The following is a 23,670-nucleotide window of genomic DNA, read 5'->3' on the forward strand; positions in this document are numbered from 1 at the left end:
CACTTTCTTGCAAAATGTATTGACTTTTCAAGTTTGAAGGTTGCTTGTAATTTGAACATGTTATGTCATGACATATTTCTCAACACTTTATCAGTACAGGAAAGAGAATAGCAAAATTATAAAGCTCAGTCTTTTTTTTTTTTTTTGGTTTTTTTCCCCCTGCTGTTGTGTTATTTTCTCGTTAGATTGCAGATTATATGGGTGGTGGTTTGACCTGGATAAATAAGCATAGTTTTGTTCACATTTCTCAAAATATGCACAATTTTAAGTGCATTGTTTAAAATGTATGTGTCTTCAAGGATGTTTCCATTGAATAAAGCTAGCTTTGTTTATAATTATCAAATATATATCCCCTGTAGCCAATGTTTCAAATATACACATTTTTGAATATATATATCTCAATGAATTTTTCAAATCCCAATATTTGGAAAAATATGGATTTCAAGATCAAAATTCTTACAGGGCTGGTCACTTGAGGCAGGAAGACATTTACTATCTCTGCCATTATCGGCTTTCCTGTATCACAACCCAGGTTGCTCCTCTTGTCCACCATAACACTTCCTACAAATTCTCCTGCTACTTTCTAGTTCCATAAGCTTTATTCTGAAGGATCCTCCACTGCAAGTAACCAAGGAGAAAACTTCAGGGCATTGACAGATTCAGCAGGTCCCAAATGCATGCCAAAGCAAGAGAACCACAAACAGGGAGCAGGAGGCAGGATGCCTTCTGCTGTTCCATCACCCCAGACACCCCTCTTGAGCACTATCCAGTAGTGACTAGTGTTTCACCCAAAATGATATGCCAGTGAGAATTTATTTCCATTGAAGTTCAGCTGCCAGAAACAACAAACTAGTTACCTAATGGAACAGCTAGACATGGAAGACTGTTGATAATTAGTGGGGTGTGTGAGCAGGAGTTGAGAAAGAAAACACCACATAGTGAATACTAGCTTGAAATGTTGGTATACTGGAACACAGAAAAACTGTTAGGAACTATTGTTATATTATATAGGATATTATGCATTTGAACTGAAATTCCAAATGCTTTTATTTTTTTCTACTCACAATAAACAACAACAACAACAATAATAATAACTTTATTTATATTCCGCCCTATCTCCCTAGGGAGACTCAGGGTGCATTCCAACATACAAAAAGGTAAAAATTCAATGTCTTAATAAAACAAACATGTACCGACAAAATAATCCAGAATAACTCCACATATACAAACATCATTAGAATTAAACAAAACAATTTAACAATTAAACAATGAATTAAACAAAACAAAATAATACATTGACAAAAAACCTAAACATAAAACATCCACATTGATTTACAGAAGCGAACCAAAGTTCACAAAGTCATATCGGTTGGTTGTGTGGCCAGTGATGACAGCTGGGCCAACATGGATTAATAGAGCATGAATACATCAATGGTTATCAACCAGAGGTCCAGTAGTGATCTCTCAGTATCTAATCCTCCTCCTCTCAGTATTCTAGTAAGCAAAAATGAGTCTTCAGTTGTTTTTTGAAGGAGAGGAGGGAGGGGCCATCTTTATTTCTTTAGGGAGGGAATTCTAGAGGTGGGGCGATCACGGAGAAGGCCCTCTCTCTCATTCCCACCAGCCTCACTTGAGATGGGGATGGGACCGAGAGAAGGGCATCTTCCGCTGGTTTGTAAGAGGAGATGTGATTGGTCAAATAGCCTGCATCCAAACCATTTAGGACTTTAAAGGTAATGACCAGCACTTTGTACTTAGTAGGGTTGTCCATATTGTCGTAAAAATATCCCTACCGTAATTATTTTGTATTGTTCCTGTTTTTTGACACGAGTATTGAAACGTTTTCCCTGGGCGCAACTGGCAATGTAATACGATCCATCGTTGGCCCATTCTGTAATTGTGTCTTAAAATTTTCGTTAATTTTTTTCCTTCCAAATTTTTTTTTAATATTTTTTAAATATTTTTGTTTTGTTTTGTTTCTGCAACCTAACATGAATGGGAGCCTAGCGCAGCCTAACATGGCTCCCGCTCCCTGCCAATCAGAGTCTTCCACGATGGCTAAAAAAGGTGGGGGCTAGCATCCTCCCGTCCACGTGTAGAATCGCTATAAAAATTGCCTCCGCACGGAGCCAAGCCATTCTGGGTTGGGATACCGAGGAGAGAGGGTGTTTCGCGCGCGCCGTGAAGCTGAGAGGGCAAAGTGACTGGGGGTAGAGGGTTGTTGCCGGTTAGATATTGTGTTGGGGGGAAATTGGCTTGGGGCTTGGGGCAGAGTCCTTGCTGTGGATGTTGGGAATTTTTATTTTCCAAAGGAGTCTGCGTCCCTCCCTGTAACCGCTGAGCTTTGGGGTGCTTTTTCTTTCTGAGGTAGACCTTTTGCCTTTCCTTTTCAAATTTTTCTGGAATAAAGCAATCACCCCATATAAGCCTTTCCAAGCCTGCAAAGGAGGGTGCTTGCTTCCCTGTAACCGCAGAGCTTTGGGGTGCTTTTTCTTTCTGAGGGAGACCTTTTGCTTTTCCTTTTCAAATTTTTCTGGAATAAAGCAATCACCTCATAAGCCTTTCTTTCCAAGCCTTAAAAGGAGGGAGCTTGAAAATTATAGTTTTCTAAGCACGTCTGCGTCCCTGTAAGCGCTGAGCTTCCCTCACGCTTCGTTTATAATCCCAAGCCCCCGGGCTGAGTGTTATTGCATCAATTACAAAGACACACATTGTTTTCAAACCTTGGAAGAAATAGTTTCCAAAGGACGTGGGGCACCCGCCAAGGCATTGCTTCCCTCACACTCCATTTCTATTCCCAAGCCTTGGGCTGAGTTTTATTTCTGCAATCACAAAGTCAGACATTGATTTGATTCAATAGAGGGTCCACAGCAATTTATAGTTTCCAAAGGATGTTGCCAATCCTGTCAAGGCATTGCTTGGCGTGTGCTGCATTTCTAAACCAAAGTCCTCAGCCAGAGTTTCATTTTTGCAATCACAAGGTCAGCCAGTGGCACCATTGATCAAAAGGTTCAAAGGCAATTTATAGTTTCCAAAGGACGTTGCCAATCCTGTCAAGGCATTGCTTGGCGTGTGCTGCATTTCTAATCCAAAGTCTACACAAGTAGAAGAGGGACTTTAACAGTGATAAGAACCCAATTGAACAGGAAATAAGACTTTCAAACCAGGAACAAGTTTCTTCAAATATTGAAAAATAGTGTATTATAAAAAGTTATGAAAATTCACCAAAAATCATAGGAGACAGGAAACATTCTGCAATTTGTTGAGCAAAGAGTGTGGAATGTGTTCTCCCACTGTACCAAATTTGATGAGAATAGCTCAAGAAATGAGGACGGGAGACCCCCAGAAAAGTCCCCCCCGGTTTCCTGTTTTTTGGCGATTGCGCATGCGCGTCCGCCATTTTAGAAACATTTTAGAAACATTACGAATTTTTGGAAATATCCAAAAATTTTGGGTGAAACATTTAGAAATAATTTCTACATCGAAGAGCCGGCATCCCCTACTTTAGAAACGAGAATTGAAACATTTTTTCCATCGATCGGACAAGCCTAGTATTTAGCCCGGAAGCAGATCGACAGCAAGTGGAAGTGCCACAACATGGGAGTGGATCTCTCCCTATATGGGGCTCCTGTTAGTAATCTGTCTACCAATCTCTGAACCAGTTGAAGCTTCTGAACTATCTTCAAAGCCAGCCCCACATAGAGAACATTGCAGTAGTCCAAGTGGGATATGACTAAGGCGTGTACTACCATGGCCAGATCTGGCATCTCAAAGTATGGGTGCAGCTGGCACACAAGTTTTAATTGTGTGAAGGCACTCCTAACCACCAATGACACCAGGGGTTCCAGGGTCATTGATGAGTCCAGGATCACCCCAGAGTGTGACCCCATTCAACACTGGCTGTAATCCCACACCCTGATTCGCCTTCCAACTGACCAGGAGTACTTCTGTCCTGTCTGGATTTAAACTTGTTAGACCTCATTCAGTCCATCACTGATGACAGGTACTGGGTCAGGGACAGGATGGCATCCTTGGCATTAGGTGGAAAAGAGTAATAGAGTTGGGTGTCATCCACATAAATTTGACACCAAACTCCAAATGATCTCTCCCAGTGTTTTCATATAAATGTTAAAAAGCATGGGCAACAGAATTGAACCCTGAGGGACCCCACAGACCACCAGCCAGGAAGTTGAATAGGAGTCCCCCAACTCCACCTTCTGGGCCCAACCCTCCAGAAAGGATCAGAGCCAGTGTAAAGCAGTACCCCAAGCCCCATCCTGGAGAGACAGCCCAGAAGGCTACCATGGTCGATGGTATCGAAAGCTGCTGAGAGATCCAAGAGAACCAGGCACATTCCCCTTGTCTAGCTCTCTTCATAGATCATCCAAGGTGACCAATGCAATCTCTGTCCCATAGCTAGGCCAGAAACCAGACTGAGATGGATTCAGATACTTACAACCCCTTTCTGCCTAATAAATTTTTATGTGACCCTGGGATATATTGGTGTATATAAAAATAGGTATTAAACTAAACATTTACTGATAAGAGATCAGCATTTGCAAGGCTTCCTAGACAATATTTGTTGCTTGAAGATTCATGTAATGCTGAAAACAGGATCTAAGTTTTGGTTCAGAAACCTTTTACTGTTGCCAAATTTTTCATGAGCCCAAAATTGAGTTAAGGGAGCCCCATTTGGAGTCCAGAAACACAGTTTAAGAATCAGTGCTATATATGACCAGTCTGTCTATAAAGACCATAGAAATTCTGGGAGATAAATTATAATTCAGTGGCAGACTGAGTGTGTACCTTCATGTTGCCCGTTGACGTATGATATCTTCATGAATTTCTTAAGAAATGAATATTTAGAGGTGTTTCTTTCTCTGAAAAGTTGCCTGCAGCTCTGATACTGCTACTTAAAAGAATTATTATTTTGTTTATTTATACCCCACTTTGTCTCTCCTCAAGGAGACTCAAATGACATACATTAAAAGCATTTCAATACAATTTAAAATGGACAAATCTACAAACATTAAAACAGAATTAAACATCAATAGTATTAAAATTCACAGTTAAAATCCATAAAAACATATGTAAAGCTAAAAATCACAGCATCCCCAATGTGATCTTAAAAGCCTTCTTTAAAAGCTTGCCTGAATAAAAAGAGTTTAGCCTGCCACTAGAAGAACAGCAAGGAGGTGGCATTCTAGATTCTCTGGGCAGGGAGTTCCACAGTTGAGTGGCAGCCGAGAAGGCCCACTCTCTTGTTCCCAACAACCGAGCCTGAGATAGAGGTGGGACCAAGAGAAGAGCCTGTCCTGAAGATCTCAGGGCCCAGTCAGGCTTATACAAGGAGATGTGGTCTGCCAAATAGCCAGAACCTGAGCGATATAGGACTTTAGATGTCATAACCAGCATTTTGAAGTGTGCCTAGAGACAAACTGGCAGCCAGTGGAGCTTTTGCAACAGAGGGGCTGTCCACTCCCTGGAGCCAGCCACAATTAGCAATCTCGATGCAGCTCTTTAGACCAGCTGAAGTTTCCTAACACAGTTCAGAGCAGCCCCATGTTTAGTAATACAGATGAAATGTAACTAAAGCATGTACCATCGTGGCCAGATCCAGCTTCTCAAGGAACAGAAATCATGTGAAAGGTTTTTATCTGATTTTTATCTGATGAAGAACTGCTTTCAACCAAGTAATCAGCGATGATGATGGACAAATGGATTAATCTTGTAATTGGTGGCTTCCTATGCTTTTGGGCTGTTGGGCTGCTGAAAGCATTCCACGGTACGAATACAGCAAAGAATTTTCTCAAAGCATCACTGGGATGAATACTATGCAAATGGAGAAATCTGATTCAGGTTGCACCTCCAGTACCCATACAATTGGGTTAAGGACCATCATGTTCTATGATCACAGAGACCTATCAAGTGTTTAAAATATACTTTCCAAGGTAAATTTTAAAAATGTAAAGGGCATTATAGAAAAAACCTCTATCTATAATCTTGTATAAATGCTAATGGCACTAAATATTAGAAGTGTGCAAAACATCAGAAATCCATTTCATTTTAAAATATGAAATTCAGAATGGCACCCATTTCATTTAGTGTTTTGAAAAATTCAAAAGGGGATGTTTCGTTTTGAATCTGAAATGTAGTTATTTTGTTTTGTTATTCTACTCATTTGCGACAATGGGAAAACTTCTGTGGCTCATTTCTCAGTCATTTATATTGCTATCAGGATGAAACCTGCTCCACTTGTAGGACACTTTTACAACTGTAAGCCCCTCCCACAAGTTTCAGAACATTTCATTTTGTACATCCACTGTTTTTGTGTGATTAAAAACAATTATGAATAACATTTTAAAAAAAAGAAAACTACAAGAGCTAGTATTTTGAATTTCTCTGCAATGACATAACATAACATAATTCATCTGAAGTTTCAGAAAGATTTGCACATCCACCAATTTTTACAAAATAAATAAAAAGAAGTATCCCATTCAATTTCTCCACCGTGAGAGAACATGAGTAGGGCATAATTCCTGCCAAGTTTCAGAAAGATTTAGTCATTCACTGATTTTTAGGATTTTTTTTTCCAATGTAATTGCTTACATTGGAAAAAAATCCTAAAAATCAGTGAATGACTAAATCTTTAAGCATCTTGGGCAAGTCACACTTTTTCAGCTTCAGAGAACTGAAACACTTGTGAAACACTTGTAGGGCACATTTATCCCTGTTAGCCTACCAAGTTTCAGAACTTTTCACTCATCCACTGATTCTTAAAAATTTCTTTCAGTTTTTACAAATAATTTAAAAAACTACAAGAGGGATCCCCTTGAATTTATGGACAATGAAACAACACCTTCCCCCCAAGTTTTTTAGAAATGTTATAAATTTTCTCCCTCTCCTACTGAGATGGGGAGACAGCTTGCAGGAAAAATAAACAGATGCAGCTACCATTCCCAGCCAGCACAGGGATGTCTGGGACTTGAAGTCCAAACTGTAACTGGCTGAGAAAGAGCATGTGATACAACTCCCTTGCCTTTCCCTTTTATCCCTGCATTGAAAAACATAAGTGAAATATTAATGAAATTTAACACAAAAAATCCAGAATTTTGTGGGGAATGTTTTGTTTTAATTTGGAGGGCCTCCATTTCAAATTGTAAGTAAAATTCGTTAGTACAAATTTATACAAATTTATATGACTTATGAATTGAAACCAAAATTTTGCACACCTCGACTTAAATATGCACTTTTCTCAGTATTTTTTTTTAGTATTAATATGGCCCTCAAATTGCACAAACCAAATTGTATGGTTTAAGGTGCTACACGAAACCCCTTTTTACTCATTGTTCAGCTCATCATAGAATTTTTGTTAAGTTCCAAGAAGTTATAATTATATATGACTTAAAACTGTTTCTAAACCTAAGGGATTTTTATGGTTCATAGAAAAAGGAAAGAAAAAAAAGTCAAGAGTGCATAGTTTCAAACATTATTACATGTAGTGTATTTCAAGTTAAAGTAAATATTTCTAAACTATGTGTAGTGACCTCATCACACGAATGAGATCCCACAGGATGATTTGCCATCTTCTATGGTGAATCAGCAGAGCAGCAGGGCAATTCCAGTGCCCCATGCCCCACCTTGTTCACAGTGATACTTTCCCATCCCATGTGGGGAAGTGCCACAGCATGACTTCCCCCATGCTAGTCCCATTGTTCCTGCGCAGACGTTACTTCAATTGGGATGGTTTGATCTAATTACGAAGACTCAATCCCGACGCTGCCACCAATTGTGATGGTGCTAAAGCCAATTGAGAAGACTCAAGCTGATTGTAATGGTGTCAAAGCAAATTGTAAATGCTGTTTCCACTGCTGAGGGGATTTTTGAATCTTTTAATCCCTCTAGATTATATATATATCACCTTTATATGAGGGAAAGGATTACAGGGGGTGATCTTTATTTCAAGATCCCAGCCTCTGTCTCTGTAGTTAGGGATTTCTGTGTTGTTGTTACCTTTCTGAGGTAACTGTGACTATTACTCTTCCCCAATTAGGTGATTTATTAAGGTAACTGCCACCAACGTGAGGCTTTTGAATTATCACTGATGAAATTTGGCTCCACAGACGCAGATGAGATGAAATGAGTCGGTTGTTGACAAAGAACAACAAGTGTATTGCATACAAAGCTTATAGTTGCAGGTTGACTGATTTACTTATGGAATTTTAGATAAACAAGTTGTTTAATAACTCTTATAACCACCACAACAGTAGTCTCTGGTGTACTTCCACTCTCACTCTCCTACTGATGATATAAATTGTAGCGAACTCTAACCTCAGTTGAGCTCCTTAGTGAACAATGTCCCAACTACAATGAAAGCCTTTAATTTGATCTACCGATCAAATTCCTGATCACTAGTTCTTCCCAACCAGAGATCTTGACTAGGCTCCTTTAGTCTGCCTTGACTAAAGATTTTGGCCAGGCCTGTCTCCTCAGCCCTTCTTGACTGAAAAGCCTCCAGCCACACACTCACTGGCTTCTTCTTCTTCTTTTTTAACTCCCACTTTTTCCTTTTTGTGGCTCCGCCCACTTCTCCCTCTGGTGAGCTAGCCAGCTCCGTCTCCTTGGTAACAGCATTACTGTGGATTGAAACAAGATGGCTTCTGTTTCAGCTACTGTGTCAACTAAACACAAATACATACTCTAACAGTTAAAATTAAACATAATAACTATGACTTCTCCTGTGACACCTCAGGCAGCGTGAGCACTGGGAATCAGACACGAAGGCCAATAAACAGTCTAATATCTTTATTAAGGAAATAAAGGAGCCAACTAAAAATAAGCAGAGTATATAGTCCAGCAGTAGACCTTTCAGGAAAGGTCAAATATAGTCCAGTAATATGAAAGTAGATGTCCACTATTAGAGTTCAAAGTTTTAAATCCAATAACCGAAACACACTCAAACCTTTAGGCTGTTTGAGTGGGGATTAAGGCAAGATCTGTCAAGAGCTCCAGGTCTCAATCCGAGGCTAGGATGCAAGGCAAGGCAAAGTTAGTCGTGGTAAAGCTGAATCACTGTCCAGGCTTGACAGGGAGACGAGATACAACACCGGTCTACTCGAGAGTAGTGCGCTTCAGAACTAGAGTCGATGTGAATCCCTCAACTGACACGTTGAACACCGCAAAGGCGAGTTGGTGCCCAGAACTTTTATGGGACTTTGCTCTCCTCTCCAGCCAGGTGTCTGAACTCTTTCCCAAGGGAAAATGCCTAAAGTCAACCACTTGCCAGCTGCAATTCTCCCTGAGAAACTCTCAAGGGAACCGGCTTAATTAACGCTTGCTTTCTCCGCTAATCTAGTGCTTCGCCTCAAAATCATCTTTTCCGCGCGTGAAGCCTCCCAAAACAATTTGCGGTCAAACATAGCGCTCTCTGGAGAACCGGGCTGTGAGTCAAGGCCCTTTTTAATTAACTGTGGGCTAAAACTGTCAACAGGGGACATCTCGAAAGGAGCGGAATCATGCGGAAATGGCAGAAACCCCATCTCTTCTTCGGTCTGCTCCGTAATGGCGACGGGGTCATGACTCGGAGGTCTCTGAGACACTACATCTCCACAGTTCCCAACAGAACATAGGAAACCACCTGTGTTCCAAGGAAATTGTCCTACCATGCTGTCAAGATGCTTCCTCAATGGAGCCATACCGGACGTTGTAGTACATTGTATTGGCAGACTCCAAGGAGAAAGCATCATGGTAACATGCAATGACACTAAATTCACCTCATGTGATGGGATAGTAAATGCACAATATAGTATATGTCCTCTTTATATAAATCAGTACCTTCTTTGTTGCCTTCTTTTGCAATGCAAAAGTGACACCTTGTTTTTGAACAACCGCTTCTGGGGAGTTTAAAAACAGAACATTAAACAACAGTCTCTTTTCTGCTTGTTACTAGGCTCTAAATTATAGTTGAAATGACTGTGGTAAATTTCAGTTCTCAAAAGTATACTGTTTTCTGACATAATATCATAACTATTGTGATTTTTTATCTTCCATGAGACCTCAATGTTTATAAAATAGTCACAGAGGTAGTTATATAGAAACATGATGTTCAGAAGTGTCCATATGTCTGTCCTTGTACAGAAAGTGTGACTCAATGGAATTGAGTTCTTAGTGGGCAAAGACACAAAAATATAAAATATTTTAAAGTTTTTATTGCTTTTTAAAGGTTGGTCATAGACATTTGTTTGGCATGATAAGTAGCTAAATATCTATTATACACAAGGGGATTTAAATTGATATTTGCCAAAGGATGATGGCTTTATAAACTTCTCATAAGTGAATTTATGCTCTGCATTAAGCTACCTCCTAATGCAGTCTATGTTTGTCTAAATCTTTCTTGTACTTGAGAAATGCATAATAATTCATTTATTAGCAATCCCCATGCATTTTTAAAAACTATATTGTGTTTTCAAGAAACCTAACATGCTCTTGCAGAATAATTTACCTTTTCATTATCAGAATTCAGGCTGTGAGGGTGCAGTATTTTAGTTTTGGGTTTTGGTGACTGCTTTCTTATCACTGGTTCTGCTAGACCCAGATTGTAGGCAACTGTAGTTTGGATGGGGGCTGTCATTCAATTTGCAAGTGTGCTTGAATAATGCCATGTGACAAATTGATTCTCTTTCATGCAGTCACTTTTTTCAACAAAAAAAAATCATATATCAAAGTACTAGTTACATAAAAATATTTAATACTGGTAATAAAGCTAAAGGGCAATTATGGCATTAGTGCCTTGAAGATAATCTTTTAATATGTGGACTTACACAAGAAATATATTAATTAAATTAATAAGATTTCTCTCCTAGTACATATTAAAGGCAATTAGAAATGGGAAGATATATTAACTTTTTCATATGATTTGGAAAGGTTTTCGGGCAATAAAGGGTTTGCTCACTTTAGACAAAATCCATTACGCTTGTGCCAGGGTTCATTCTGATATTACCTTTTGTTTATAGGGACATCTATACATGTTACTCCCATCATAAAAACTCTAAATTTAGCAGGGCATTGTACTGTGACTGCCCTATGGGTAGGAAAAACTTTACTGACCCACTTCTAAGATTGTATCATAGCTGTTAAAATATGTCCAGGAGAAGATCACAGTTGGAGCCAGCATGGTATAGTGGAAAACCTATCACAGGGTTTTCTTTCTTGACAGATTTTGTTCAAGAAAGGCTTTTCTGTCCTCTGAAGGTGAATGAATATGACTTGCCCAAGGTCATCCAGTGGGTTTCCAAGGCTGAGCATTTGAATGCTTTTCTTCATAGTTCAGTGCACAAAATGCTGCACCAGAAACGGTCCAACAATGAGGCAAATTAGGCAGTTGCCTGTGGCGCAGAGCATGCGGGGGCACTGTCGAGGGGGCGACGGCAGTGGCGGAAGGCCCAGCCACCCATCCATGCGGCTGCTCTCCTGCTCTCTCTCACTGTCCGAGGACTCCTTACCTGCCGCCCGCCTGTCAATGGGCCTGTGCGTGTGCGCAGGCCTTCCAATCGACCGCACGGTCGATTGGAAGGCCTGACCACGCGCACAGGCCCATCGCCCAAAAAGCATGGTCGATTGGCCTGTGCACGTGCACAGGCCTTCCAATCCACCGCGCAGTCAATTGGAAGGCCTGCGCACACGCACAGGCCCATCAACGGACGGGCGGTGGGCGAGGAGTCCTCGGATAGCGAGGGAGAGCAGGAGGGTGGCCGCGCAGACGGGTGGTTGGGCCTTCCGCCGCCGGCGCCAGTAATTATCAGCAATTTGTTTGGGGGGGGGGTGCCAAAATTCGGGAGGCACACCAAAATTCCAGTCGCCTACTCCCAAAAATTACCTCGGGACAGCTCTGAGCTGCACCATGCTAGGTTCTATCCTATTGGAATTACTTTAAATAAAACTACTAGGAGAGTTGGTATTTGAACTACTTGGTTCAAATACCAACTCTCCTAGGCTTCGGGAAAGCCTTAAAGACATGTTTGTGCACACAAGCTTTTAATGAATGAGAACATGGACTTTACATGACCTGTACCAAGACTTATGTGAGGATTCTGGATGAATGGATTTTAATCTTGGATGTTTAAAATTTTATATAATGTGATTTTATTTTGTAATGGTATCCGTTTTTATATGAATTGTTGTACACTGTTTTTAGGCATTGAATTTTTGCCTATTTATTGTAAGCCACCTTGAGTCCCCCGGGGAGAAAGGCGGGGTAAAAATGATGTAAATAAATAAATAAATGAATGAATAAATAAATGGCTATATTGTACTATGCATATTTTTACTGTCTAGCCCTTTATTATTTATTTGAAAGGGGGAAAGGCTGTGCAAGTTTCATTATTGTGATAATGTTGCTTGAGGATGTTTTGCTGGCATTGTCAGACCTCTGGCTATGAAATGCAGATATGCAATTAATATTGTCACTATACTTCCTTATAGACGTGAATGAATGCGAAGTTGAACCCTGTAAGAATGGCGGCATCTGTACAGATCTGGTGGCCAACTATTCCTGTGAATGTCCAGGGGAATTCATGGGAAGGAACTGCCAGTACAGTAAGTATACATTATGTTGTATCGATTTAAATTCCATTTGCAAAATAACTGTAACCTACTAAAGTTTAATAAAATGCAAAGTTATTTGTATTAAGGTGATATTCAGGATATGCAATGTCATCTATCCAAACCTTTGATTGATGCCTGCGATCCTTGATAAATACTTTGTTCAAGGGTGCTCCCATTTTAAGTCTCTCATCATCTTGCAGTTAAACCACAGAAGAGATCAAAGGATTTTCCCCATTCTGTTCTTTGTTGTCCTTCTCATTTCTTTCACTGCACTTTTCAATCCTCCCGATTTCCAGTTTAAGTAAAAGATTTATATTCAGTAGCAGACATGGAACATATACAGTGGTCTCAATGTTTATTTCCTTTAGTTCATTAGCATCTTATTTCAGAGTTGAAAGGAAGGCAGGGCATAAAGAAAATATGTTTTGAGCAGAATTCAGTTTGGGGCATACACACATAAAACTGGCTCTTATGCTTGCAGATGTTCTTTTTTAGATCCTGCAAAGATTGGTACTCCCTTCTTCTTTCTATAGAAACCAAAATCCCTTCACTGACTTTCTGTAAAGTCATTCAAACCACCCTGCATGGCTGTTTTGTATGATGAAGACAGAATTGGAAAAACATTTGGCTACATCACCATAACACATGGAGATCTGTAGGAATCTTAGTACTTTTGTAATAATTGGCTATGGGGATTTAGCCAGATTCTTATCCAATCCTGCCTGCTTGCTGTGGCTTCAAGGAATATCAGGAGGAGGATGTATGGTTCAGTGTTGCATAGACCCACATTCACATATTTACATTACACTGAGAGAATCTTGGAGTGAGACCATAAATATGTGCATTGATGACACTTTGCTCCCAAGTCTCCTAAACTACATAATTTTAATTGTATCATACATTCTGGGTGGCCAACTGCAGGCCATTCCATTCCCATACAGCAAGTGCAACTATCTAGTTTTCCACTGTATTCCATATTTGCTGTGTTGGATAGGGATTCTAAGAACTGTAGTTCAATATTTTGCATGATGGATGATTTTCACTCCTGCTAAATTTCAGGGCAGGGAGCCTTTTGTTATTATGCTATACCATACCTATACTTAATTCTTAGGATATGTTGTGGTACATAGAAAGGGTAAAAAATGAACTCATTCCTGTGCATGCTGCACATACATAAAAGAACAATACAATATTTAAAATGAAGACCAATTTGCCAACATAAACTTGCCAGTATTTCAATGGGAAGTGTGCAGGGGCGGTTCAAGCAGTAAGCCAACTACGCATTTTCTGAAGGCGCAATCCTCTAGGGGGCGCCCAGCACCACTCCCACCTGTCAGCAACAGGCGCCATTGCAGAGAGCAGAGAGAAGGAAGGGAAGAAAGCGGGGATGAAAGAGGGAAGGAAGGGATGGAAAGGGAAGGGAAGGTGCGAGGAGAGAACAGGTAGCAAGGGCAACTACCTGGACCTAGGGACATGGACATGAGTACCCCGCTGCCTGGCTCTCCAAGATGTCAGTGCCCTATATCCCAGGATCTAATCCCAGATTTTCTTCTTATCCCAGATAATATGGCAGTGGGGACTAATATAATCCAGTTTAAATCAGATAATATGGAATGAGATTTTATTTTATTTATTTACAGTATTTATATTCCGCCCTTCTCACCCCGAAGGGGACTCAGGGCGGATCACATTATAACACACATAGGGCAAACATTCAATGCCCATAAACACATCAAACAGAGACTGAGAGACACACGCAGAAGCAAGTTAACCTTCTTCTGAGGGGATGTTCGATTCTGGCCACAGGGGGGAGCAGCTGCTTCATCATCCACACTGACGGCACTTCCTCATTACAGGTCGTAAATTAGTTAATCTTGCCTCCCCACTTTATAAGTGGTACCTTATCTCCTACTTGATAGATGCAACTATCTTTCGGGTTGCTAGGTCAGCAACGAGCAGGGGCTATTTTTTATTTTTAATTGATGGGTGCTCACCCCGCCACGGGCTGGCCTCAAACTCATGACCTCATGGTCAGAGTGATTTAAGGCAGCTGCTCAACAGCTGCGCCACAGCCCGGCCCCAATCCTGGAATATAGGGCACTGTAGATTCACTGTGAGGCCCTTTCCACACTGCTCCTATCTCCCAAGATCTGATTCCAGATTATCTGCTTTAAACTGGAGTATACGAGTCTACACTGCCAGATAATCTGGGATAAGAAGATAATCTTGGATTAGATCCTGGGATATAGGGTAGTGTAGTACCAGCCTGAGGCCCCTTCTACACTGTCCCTATATCCCAGGATCTTATCCCAGATTACCTTTCTATCCCAGATTATATGGCAGTGGAGACTCATATAATCCAGTTTAAATCAGATCATCTGGAATCAGATCTTGGGACATAAGGCAGCATAGAAGGGGCCTGATTTCCATTATTAATTCCAATGGGTTTAACATGTGGGAGGGAAAACAAATTTCAATTAAGGTATCTGTTTTTAAGTGTGTATACCTTTTTTGGGACACCCTGTTTAGAGCAAGTTCAGATGGAAAGTGGGTCCCTTAATACAGGAGGATTAAAAGCATAATAATCTATCCACGCTGGCATTTCTATGCAGTTTCAAACCAGTATTGTAAGGAGGGAAATGCAAAAAATCCTGGAACAAATTGAAAGCCTAGAAGGGGAGGGAATTGCACTAATCGCTGAACCTTGATCCCCATTTTAAAAGGTTGCTGGAGTTTTCAGGAGTTTCTAGGAAGCTTAGATTGGGAGGAGGGGAGGGGACTTGATCTCTCCTCCATGCAATTGGGATAGAGGAGTCCCAATTCTCCCTGTTTCTCTGAGATACACAAACACACATATGCAGGGACCATATGTGCTCTCTCTCTCTCTCTCTCTCTCTCTCTCTCTCTCTATATATATATATATATATATATATATATATCACACATATATATTCTATTCACCTCTACCTTCTACCTTTTCTTTTTCAGTGATTTGTTTGGGGCGGGGGTGGGGGTGGGCAAAATACTGCTTGCTTACACTTGAAAATTGCCTAGGGCTATCTCTGGAAGTGTGGGTCTGCTTTTGATTGATAAGATAGTCAAGTTAATTAGGATTGTTGTTGTGTGCCTTTAAGTCATTTCAGACTTAGGGCAATCCTAAGGCGTGGCTAGGGAAATGACCTTGGAGGTCTGCATCAGCCCACAGGCCTTAATTTGAGGACCCTTGATTTAGATCATCCATCTCAGAAGGAAGGGCTTAGAAGCTCAGCAGTACTAGAATATGGACCCAACCACTACATCATATTAGCTGTTGAGGCCTTTTCAGATAAAGAGCACTGAAACACCATTTAGGGAGCTACTCACATTACTCCCAAGTACTTTACCTGCATTTTAGCACCCATTTGAGTTCTATAAACATAAACTAGCTTTGGCAGAGGTCATATTAAAATGTTCAGTTTTAGTCATACAGCAACATTATTCCTGCAAACTCTAGCACAAATGTAAGTAGGTCCTTGCTTTCTTTCACGAGAGTTTACTATGCCATAACACCTAATTATGTAGTTACACATTGTAATTACAAAGCCTAATTGCATCATTGCACATATTTACAATAATTATGTAATTGAAAGCTGTCACACTAATTATGTAAATCTATGATTACTGATTACACCTACCTCTGGTTAAACTAACGATTTCCCATGGTATTCTCAGAATTCTTAAAATATGAGCATTTACAGTTAGAAAAAATGTTATTTTGTCTCTTTGCTTTGAAGTAAAGGACCAAATCACATTGCTGATATAAGTGACCTAGGATACCTAGAACCTTCTTTGGGGATGGAGCCCCACGGCAGCCATCACACAATGCCGATGCCGTGTGACTTCCACCCCCCCCCCCAAACCGGGATGAAAGCATCGCTGCACATTTTCCCTACAACATGAGAGGCTTATTCCCTAAGAAGGTTTTTATACCTGTTCATTAATCTGAGCCAATGATTCTTGGTCAGGTTGATTCCCATTGAGTTTAACATACATCACATATAAAGCCACTTCACTTATGTAACAAGCAGTTTTGTGAATGGCTGAACTTTGACCTCCTGGTCTTACAGTGGCAGTGAATAAAGATACAGCTATCATCACTGGGAAAGGGAATACTGCTGGCTCTAAGCCAATTTATCTTGGCTGTGGGGTGGTAAAAACCTTAGAGCCAAAGTGCTCTGAGAAATCGGCTTGAATGAAGTGTTCTGAGAAGATGTTTTGAGAAACTGACTTCTTTCTATGCCAGGGGATAGGCAGTTGTTCAAGTCAGACTTCCCAAAACACCTGCGTCCAAGGGCATCAAGGCTATATGGAGCCAACAGCCTCCCATTTTCTACCAGGACCCTTCTTGTCCCGTTGAGAGTGACCTTCAGCCTTTCCCCCCTGCTGGCATGATGCCACAAACCACTTTGGTTGGTGTAGATGCAGACCAGCACAGAGCTGATCTGTGGTAACATGGGGCAGGGCCACTTTACATGGCCTTTCCCCAATTTACTCAAAGTCGGGAGGGTGTCTACAATCTGGCACACAAATAGAATTGGTTACAACGGTCCCTACTACTGCCCCACAACTGAAAAATAACTTCTCACAAATGAGGTAAATACTGCATATGCACAAAGACACACCCATTCTCTTACCACAAGAATCAGAAAAACCCTGAGAACCAAGTTCTCACTCTGGTTTCTGTGAACCAAATATAACTCTGTAACTGAGGTCAAGTATGTAACTAGAAAAAGGAACTAGGTTTGAAACACCTTGAAGTCTAAGAGCAGTCTGTATTTGCCTTTGTAGCAGCAGAAGAGGGTGGAAGTATATTTGGAATTAAAGTGGGTTGTAGACTTCAGGTAACTGATTGATGGATATAATTTTTGAATCCTCTCCCACCATTCCTAAGAATAGAAAAGGAGTACTTTATAAATAAATTTTCTAGATTATCCTCCACTAATGTGTTTCAGGTTAGTAGAGAAGGGGGGGGGAGGAGAAGGAGGAAGAGAACACTATAGTGGTAGTAAAACAATGAAGCAGAGCATTCAAAATTGTGAAATGGGGTGATCCAGTCTGCCATTTCCTCTCACCTATTCTTTTGGATGTTCAGATAATAGGACCCTAGAATAAAGTTTGTCATTGCATGTATACTAATTCCAATATTTCAATAAGAATAATAACACTAGGTTATAGGGTTTTATATTGTTCTATGAAAGGTAAAGATATTTAAGAATATTTAGCAGATCTTGTTAGGCAGGATTAAGACTAATGATCCAATTCCCAAAGCTCTCTGTCAGCACAAGTCTCACTTCAGTGAGGTGCTTCACAGCAGCAGTGCACATGATGTTGTTTTCTGCTATAATTATTCTGATTAAATATCATACAATCATTTTATCACTTTTGATATTTCTAATGTAGACATTTGATTGAGGATTCTGTATCAAGTTTAAACCTTTAGTTCTCTGAGAGAATCATATCAGAAATCTTTGACTGGTGGTTAGTAACTTCCATGTTGCTTCCACGTTTTTACTCAGAACATTAAAGAAGCTGCCCAAAATATATTTAGCCCCTTTCAAAGCCGCACCCGACTTACTGGGCACACCTGTTGCAGCGTTGGGCTCTCCCTCGCTGGCCATGGTGCCGGCAGGGGGCTTCTCCTTCCCAGAAGCCCCTTGTGTGGTGGGAAAGTTTCCTGCCACTGAGGTTGGCTGGCTTATCAGTTCTAAGTGTCTTTATTCTTTAATAAATTTGATAAGCAAAAAGGGAGGGAAAAAGCAGAGGAAAAATTAATGGGGAATCCAAAATCCCAGTACAAAGTGGGTAGAAAAGAAGAGGAGGAAGAGCAGGAAAAGAAATAAAAAGAGAAGTATCTTAAGTACTATACAATAGAGATAGTGGATATACATCAATCTACTTTATTAACTTAAAATGAATTATGACAGAGGAATTTTAATTAGCTATATTGGAGAGTAGAGATCTACAAGAGCAATTGATATATAGGATTACTCTTATAACAGGGCTTCTACATTAAGGTAGACAGGAATTTTAGAAGTGATGGGAGACCAGTATCCCAACTTTAAATGCAAGCAGTGATCTATAGAGCTTTGTTTATGTACTGTGGATTTCATACCACAATACTTTATTTGATCTTTTGATGTCTATGTCCAGCAGTTATTATGTCCACCAGTTCCTTAGTCTTTCAAAATCCCACAGCTGCTTCTTTATAGTCTTGTTCTATCAGAATTATCTTCACTTGAATTCATTACCATTTTACAATTGGTAGTGGAAGATACTTTTCTCCCCCTTCCATTCTTCCTTCCTTCTCCTTCTTTAAGTTAGCATTCCATAATTGTTTCAATGATATGGGTGTTGTGTGAACCTTTTTTTCTAAGCATTCAGTAGAAAAGCAGGGGTGGAATCAAAACTTTCCTTTCCATGAACAGAATAAGTTACATCTGTTCAGATCTTCACAAATGGAATGAGAGAGACCAATATTGACAATCTCCACTTTCCCCTGTGGAAGACAGTGGGTTTTTTTTGGGGGGGGGGGTGTTGTTGTTTTTTTTTGGGGGGGGAGGTTGAGAATCAAAGTTCCAACTGTCAAGGAATATTTGCAGAATTACAGCTGGACCAGTGACCCATGGCTGCCAACTGTTTTAAATAACTACCAATAAAATAGATAGCCCCTTAAAACTATTCCCATAGTCATAATCATATAATTTTATAGTGCCACAGTAATAAAGCAACTTCTATTGCATTCCACTTCTGCCTGAAGGAAGAAGTTTTCTGTCTCCCACTGCTTTTGTGCAATGCAAGATTGTTTTAGTTATCCCCAGAAATGAAGCCTTCAGTTGTGGAAAAAGAAGAAGGATGCTACGCCATGTAGTTTATATTAGTTATGGTCAACAAACTACCATGTGATCATGCCAAACAATTATGATGATTCATTATAAGGCGGGTGCTACTCCTCTCTCAGTGCAAAGTGCTCTAAACAGAGCATCTGTGAGAGAATCAGAAAAGCTGTGAGCTAAATTGCACATTGGGACATTTATGCATGAATCAGTATTAAGTACCGCAGTATGGGAGGTCATCTGTAATCCCACTGTCAGGGTTTGTGTTCAGTGATATTATTGTGCTATACTAAGCACAGCCAGACTCATCTCATTGCATAAAATGAAGTACCGGGTGGAGAAGACAACCACAGATGTCAAAAGCAGATTTGCTTCTCACGTGCTTCCCATTTGAAATCTGTTTGTGCTGAACTACTGGTGACTTCTTGTTATGCTCTGCTAACAGGATAAATTAAAGCAATGTATTCAGACTGTGGCATGATAAAACACATCTTCTCCCAGAAACCCTTTATTTTTTCCTCTGATTTCGAAACGCTATATTCTTTTTGTACCTCAATTCATACATAATTGGATGTGATAGTCTGATCATCAGTGTCAACATTTCTGACATTTAAACCTTTAGCATTAAACAATAGGAATGATCCTATTCTGAGAACCAGTGTGGCTGTTAGAACATTGGATTTAGGTCCTTAACACATGAACCAGCTATTCACAATGCATTAAGCACTTTCAATATCACAGCTCTTTTCATTCATGTAATTGTATCAGTTTGCCAATCCATGGTCCCACAATTGTACTTCAGCACATTTTCATAATCCCACCTCCTCACACTACTGTTATTTCTTAAATTTTTAATATTTTATTAGTAGCAAAATTGTGCAATTCCAACATTTAAAAACCAAAAAGGCAAATATAAATATAAAAGGAAAGGAAAACAGTCAGCTTGGGAATACTGAGGGGAATGGAGGAAAATTAAAATAATACCACCTCTTGATGTTACTTTGCTGATTGCATACCAGCACAGAAGTGGAATGGACCAATCACATCAAGATAGTTGATTGGAGTGGGTTTTGCCTATCAATGGTTAGTATAACAGCAAGGGAGAGGCTTTTACCAGAGGGTCTCCCTCCTCCTGTATGGGGGAAGGTAATTTGAAGCCACTGCCTCCCTCACCAGATATGCACTGCCACCAATTTATAACGGGGACCCGTTTTGGTATCCCACCAATTATAGATTTGTGTGTGTGTGTGTGTGTGTGTGTGTATATATATATATATATATATATATATATAATCTGTCTTGTACTCTTTTAAATGTATTAGGGGTTTTATGGCACTGAAGACAGATATACTCGAGGCAGTATTTTTGAGGAAAACAAAATATTATATTTATTAGTTTGATCAGGAATGCATAGCGATTACAGTCAGGCACTTAAGCGTAGTGGTTTCACAATCAATCAGGCTCTTGGCTTAGTTAGAACAGTTTCAAAACTTTGAATGCTGAGGTAACTTCACTATGTTAAATAATTCTACAATCAGGACTCTTCAGATTTTCTTAAATCTCTTTCTCTGTCTAGAGATAGTTGTCAGAACTATGCTTTCAACTCAAATTACAGTTCCCAAAAATGCGTCCACTCTCCTTACTCCAGCCTCCTAACTCCTACTCTCCTTAGTACTCTCCCTTTTCAAAACCTCCACTCTCCAACTGCCTCTCTGGCCCCCAGCTGTAACTGTCACTTTGGCCCCACTCACATTCTGTTACTGGGCAAGCACTTCATTTACATCCGCCAATCAGATTGCCCTCCCTAAATTGGCTGCCAGATCGCCCCTCCCCTCTGGCTTCAGCCATGCCTTTAGAATCAAGGCTTATATGAAAGAAAATGACTGCCCCTACATACCATCACTACAGGCAGGCCTGTAGCGAGGGGGTGGTTTTAGGGGTTCAAACCCCCCCCCCCAAATTTTTCAGGTTATAAAAAAAATCTGGTTTACTCATGAATTTTAACTGGTTAGCCAAATCCCCATGCTAAGTCTATGAGATGCAAAACATTAAGAGTCCCTCCAGGCACTATCTCAAGCAGATATTGACAGGTTTGTAGCGGAGAGGGGTGCGTGCTAGGAGTTCAAACCCCCCCCCCCCAAATTTTCAAAACCCCTCCCGAAATTTTTTTCTGGCTACGGCCCTGACTACAGGGCAGGGTAATCCTTCACATTTTGGAACTTTATAATCATTGTGTGATAGTGTCACGCCCTGGCAGCGGAGCACTAAGAACCAACACACGGAGGCCAATAACAAATCTAATATCTTTATTAAGGAAATATTATAGTAGGATAAAAACAAGTAGAGAATGTAGTCCAGCAATAGACCTTTCAGGGAAGGTCAAATATAGTCCAGAAATATATTGTCCAGTATATAATATTAGAGTTCAAAGTTGTAATCCCAAAACCAAAACACACTCAACTTCCAAGCAGTTAGAGTGGGGAAAGCGTCCAAAGTTTTACTGGAGTTCAAAGTAAGTCCAAGGCAGGAACTGAAGACAAGACTGGGTACTTGGCACAAGATGCAAGGCTGGGAACATGGTGACCGGTCAAGAACACGGCAAGGCAAGGCACGGAGAGACTAGAGATAGCGGACTCAAAACGCAGTCCACACCTAACTAGAACCGAAGTTAATCCTTCAACTGACACGTTGACTCCGCACAGATTTGCCCGTGCGAAAAGCTTTTAAGGAACTTCGAATCTTCCTGCAAACAGGTGTCCAGAGCTTCTTTTCCCAAGGGAAAAAGAAGTGAAACACATCTTCATCCAAATGCGTTCCTCCCTGAAAGCTCCCAAGGGAAACTAGCTAATTAGCACCCTGTCTGGCTGCTAATCTCGCGCTTCTCCTTGTTTGCGCTCTCTGGAAACGGCTCGCCTCAAAGAACTCCCGTCTCGCGAAGGGGGGAGAAGCGCTGGGATGAATTTGTTCAAGGTCTGTTTTAATGAGTTCTTGGCAAGAATTGTCCACAACAGGCATCTGGAATGGCACGGTCTCTTGCTGAGATGGCAAAAATCCCATGTTTTCATCATCATGATCCATGATGGTCAGGACTCCGAGGCCCATGGGGCATCACAGATAGGGACCATGACCATAATGTCACTGGGGCCAGCTGCAATGCTGGTTTGCCTGCTTCATGTGATAATGTCTTTAGAACTTCACCTCCCCTGCTCAGCCATACAGCTTACTTGTTGACCTTGGACCAATCACTATCTTTCACCCTAATTTCTAGGCTTGATCGATCCATGTAAAATTTGATTCTAAACTCGTTTCAAAACTAGAGGGGGCAGCTTTTCGTTTTTGTTGCTATTTACGAATTTTGCCCCCAAAAATTTTCGAAATTAACGAAAATTCGTTATTTTCGAAATTAATTCATTAATGGCGGACGCGCATGCGCGGTCGCCCAAAAACAGCCCCAGGGGGGGGTCGGGGGCTCTCCTGCTGTCATTTTTTCAGCTATACTGATCAAATTTGGTACAGTGGGAGAACACAATCCACCCTGCTTGTTTGCTAAATTGCAGAGCGTTTGCCCTTTCCTAAGATTTATTGCACAATTTTATAGTTCACTGTGCCCGGCCACGCGTTGCTGTGTTGTATGGGAATTCTTTGTTAGGTAGGTGGAATAACAGTGAATAATAGCTTTGTAGCCTGAAAGCCTGGCCATTTTCTTATGGGAATCCTTGTTTGGTGAGGTGGAATAGAAAGGAATAGGCTTGCTGCTTGGAAGGTTAGGTAGTTGCCTTTTAGGGGGGTAGAATTGTAATGAATAGCCTCGGTGGTTCAAAGCCTGGGTGCTTGTTATCTAGGGGAAATCTTTGGTTGGTCAGTTTCAGAGTAGTATCACTGTTTCAAAGCCTGGTCGCCTTTTTCGAAGGTTAATCTTTTATTGGTCTGGTTGAATTGCACTGAATCCTTGCAGCTCCAAAGTCTGGCTGTATTTATTATTTTGTATTATATATATTACAAAATATAGAAAGCATGGCACATTGCCTGTTGTGGGTTTTGGCCTTTTTTTGGTGTTGTGATTGTGTTTATTGTGTGATTGTGTTGTAACTTACTGGAGGCAAGAAAAGAAAAGAAAGAAAAAGCCACAGCCGGCAAGGCCCATACCTTGAAATATTGCCCAGGGGGGCCGGCCACCGTTGGCCGGCACGCTTCC

At 40.6% G+C, this 23,670-nt stretch overlaps 1 protein-coding gene across 1 annotated transcript in view; it reads left to right on the plus strand.

Annotated features, from left to right (window-relative positions):
* edil3 (EGF like repeats and discoidin domains 3) overlaps positions 1 to 23,670 on the plus strand; it is a 366,806-nt gene that overhangs the window by 208,627 nt on the left and 134,509 nt on the right. The window contains exon 5 of the mRNA XM_008103010.3: positions 12,481 to 12,594. Within this exon, the coding sequence (XP_008101217.1) occupies positions 12,481 to 12,594 (114 nt within the window). The remainder of the gene's footprint in view (positions 1 to 12,480; positions 12,595 to 23,670) is intronic.

This window comes from Anolis carolinensis, chromosome 2 (assembly GCF_035594765.1).
Source record: "Anolis carolinensis isolate JA03-04 chromosome 2, rAnoCar3.1.pri, whole genome shotgun sequence".
Classification (NCBI taxonomy): domain Eukaryota; kingdom Metazoa; phylum Chordata; class Lepidosauria; order Squamata; family Dactyloidae; genus Anolis; species Anolis carolinensis.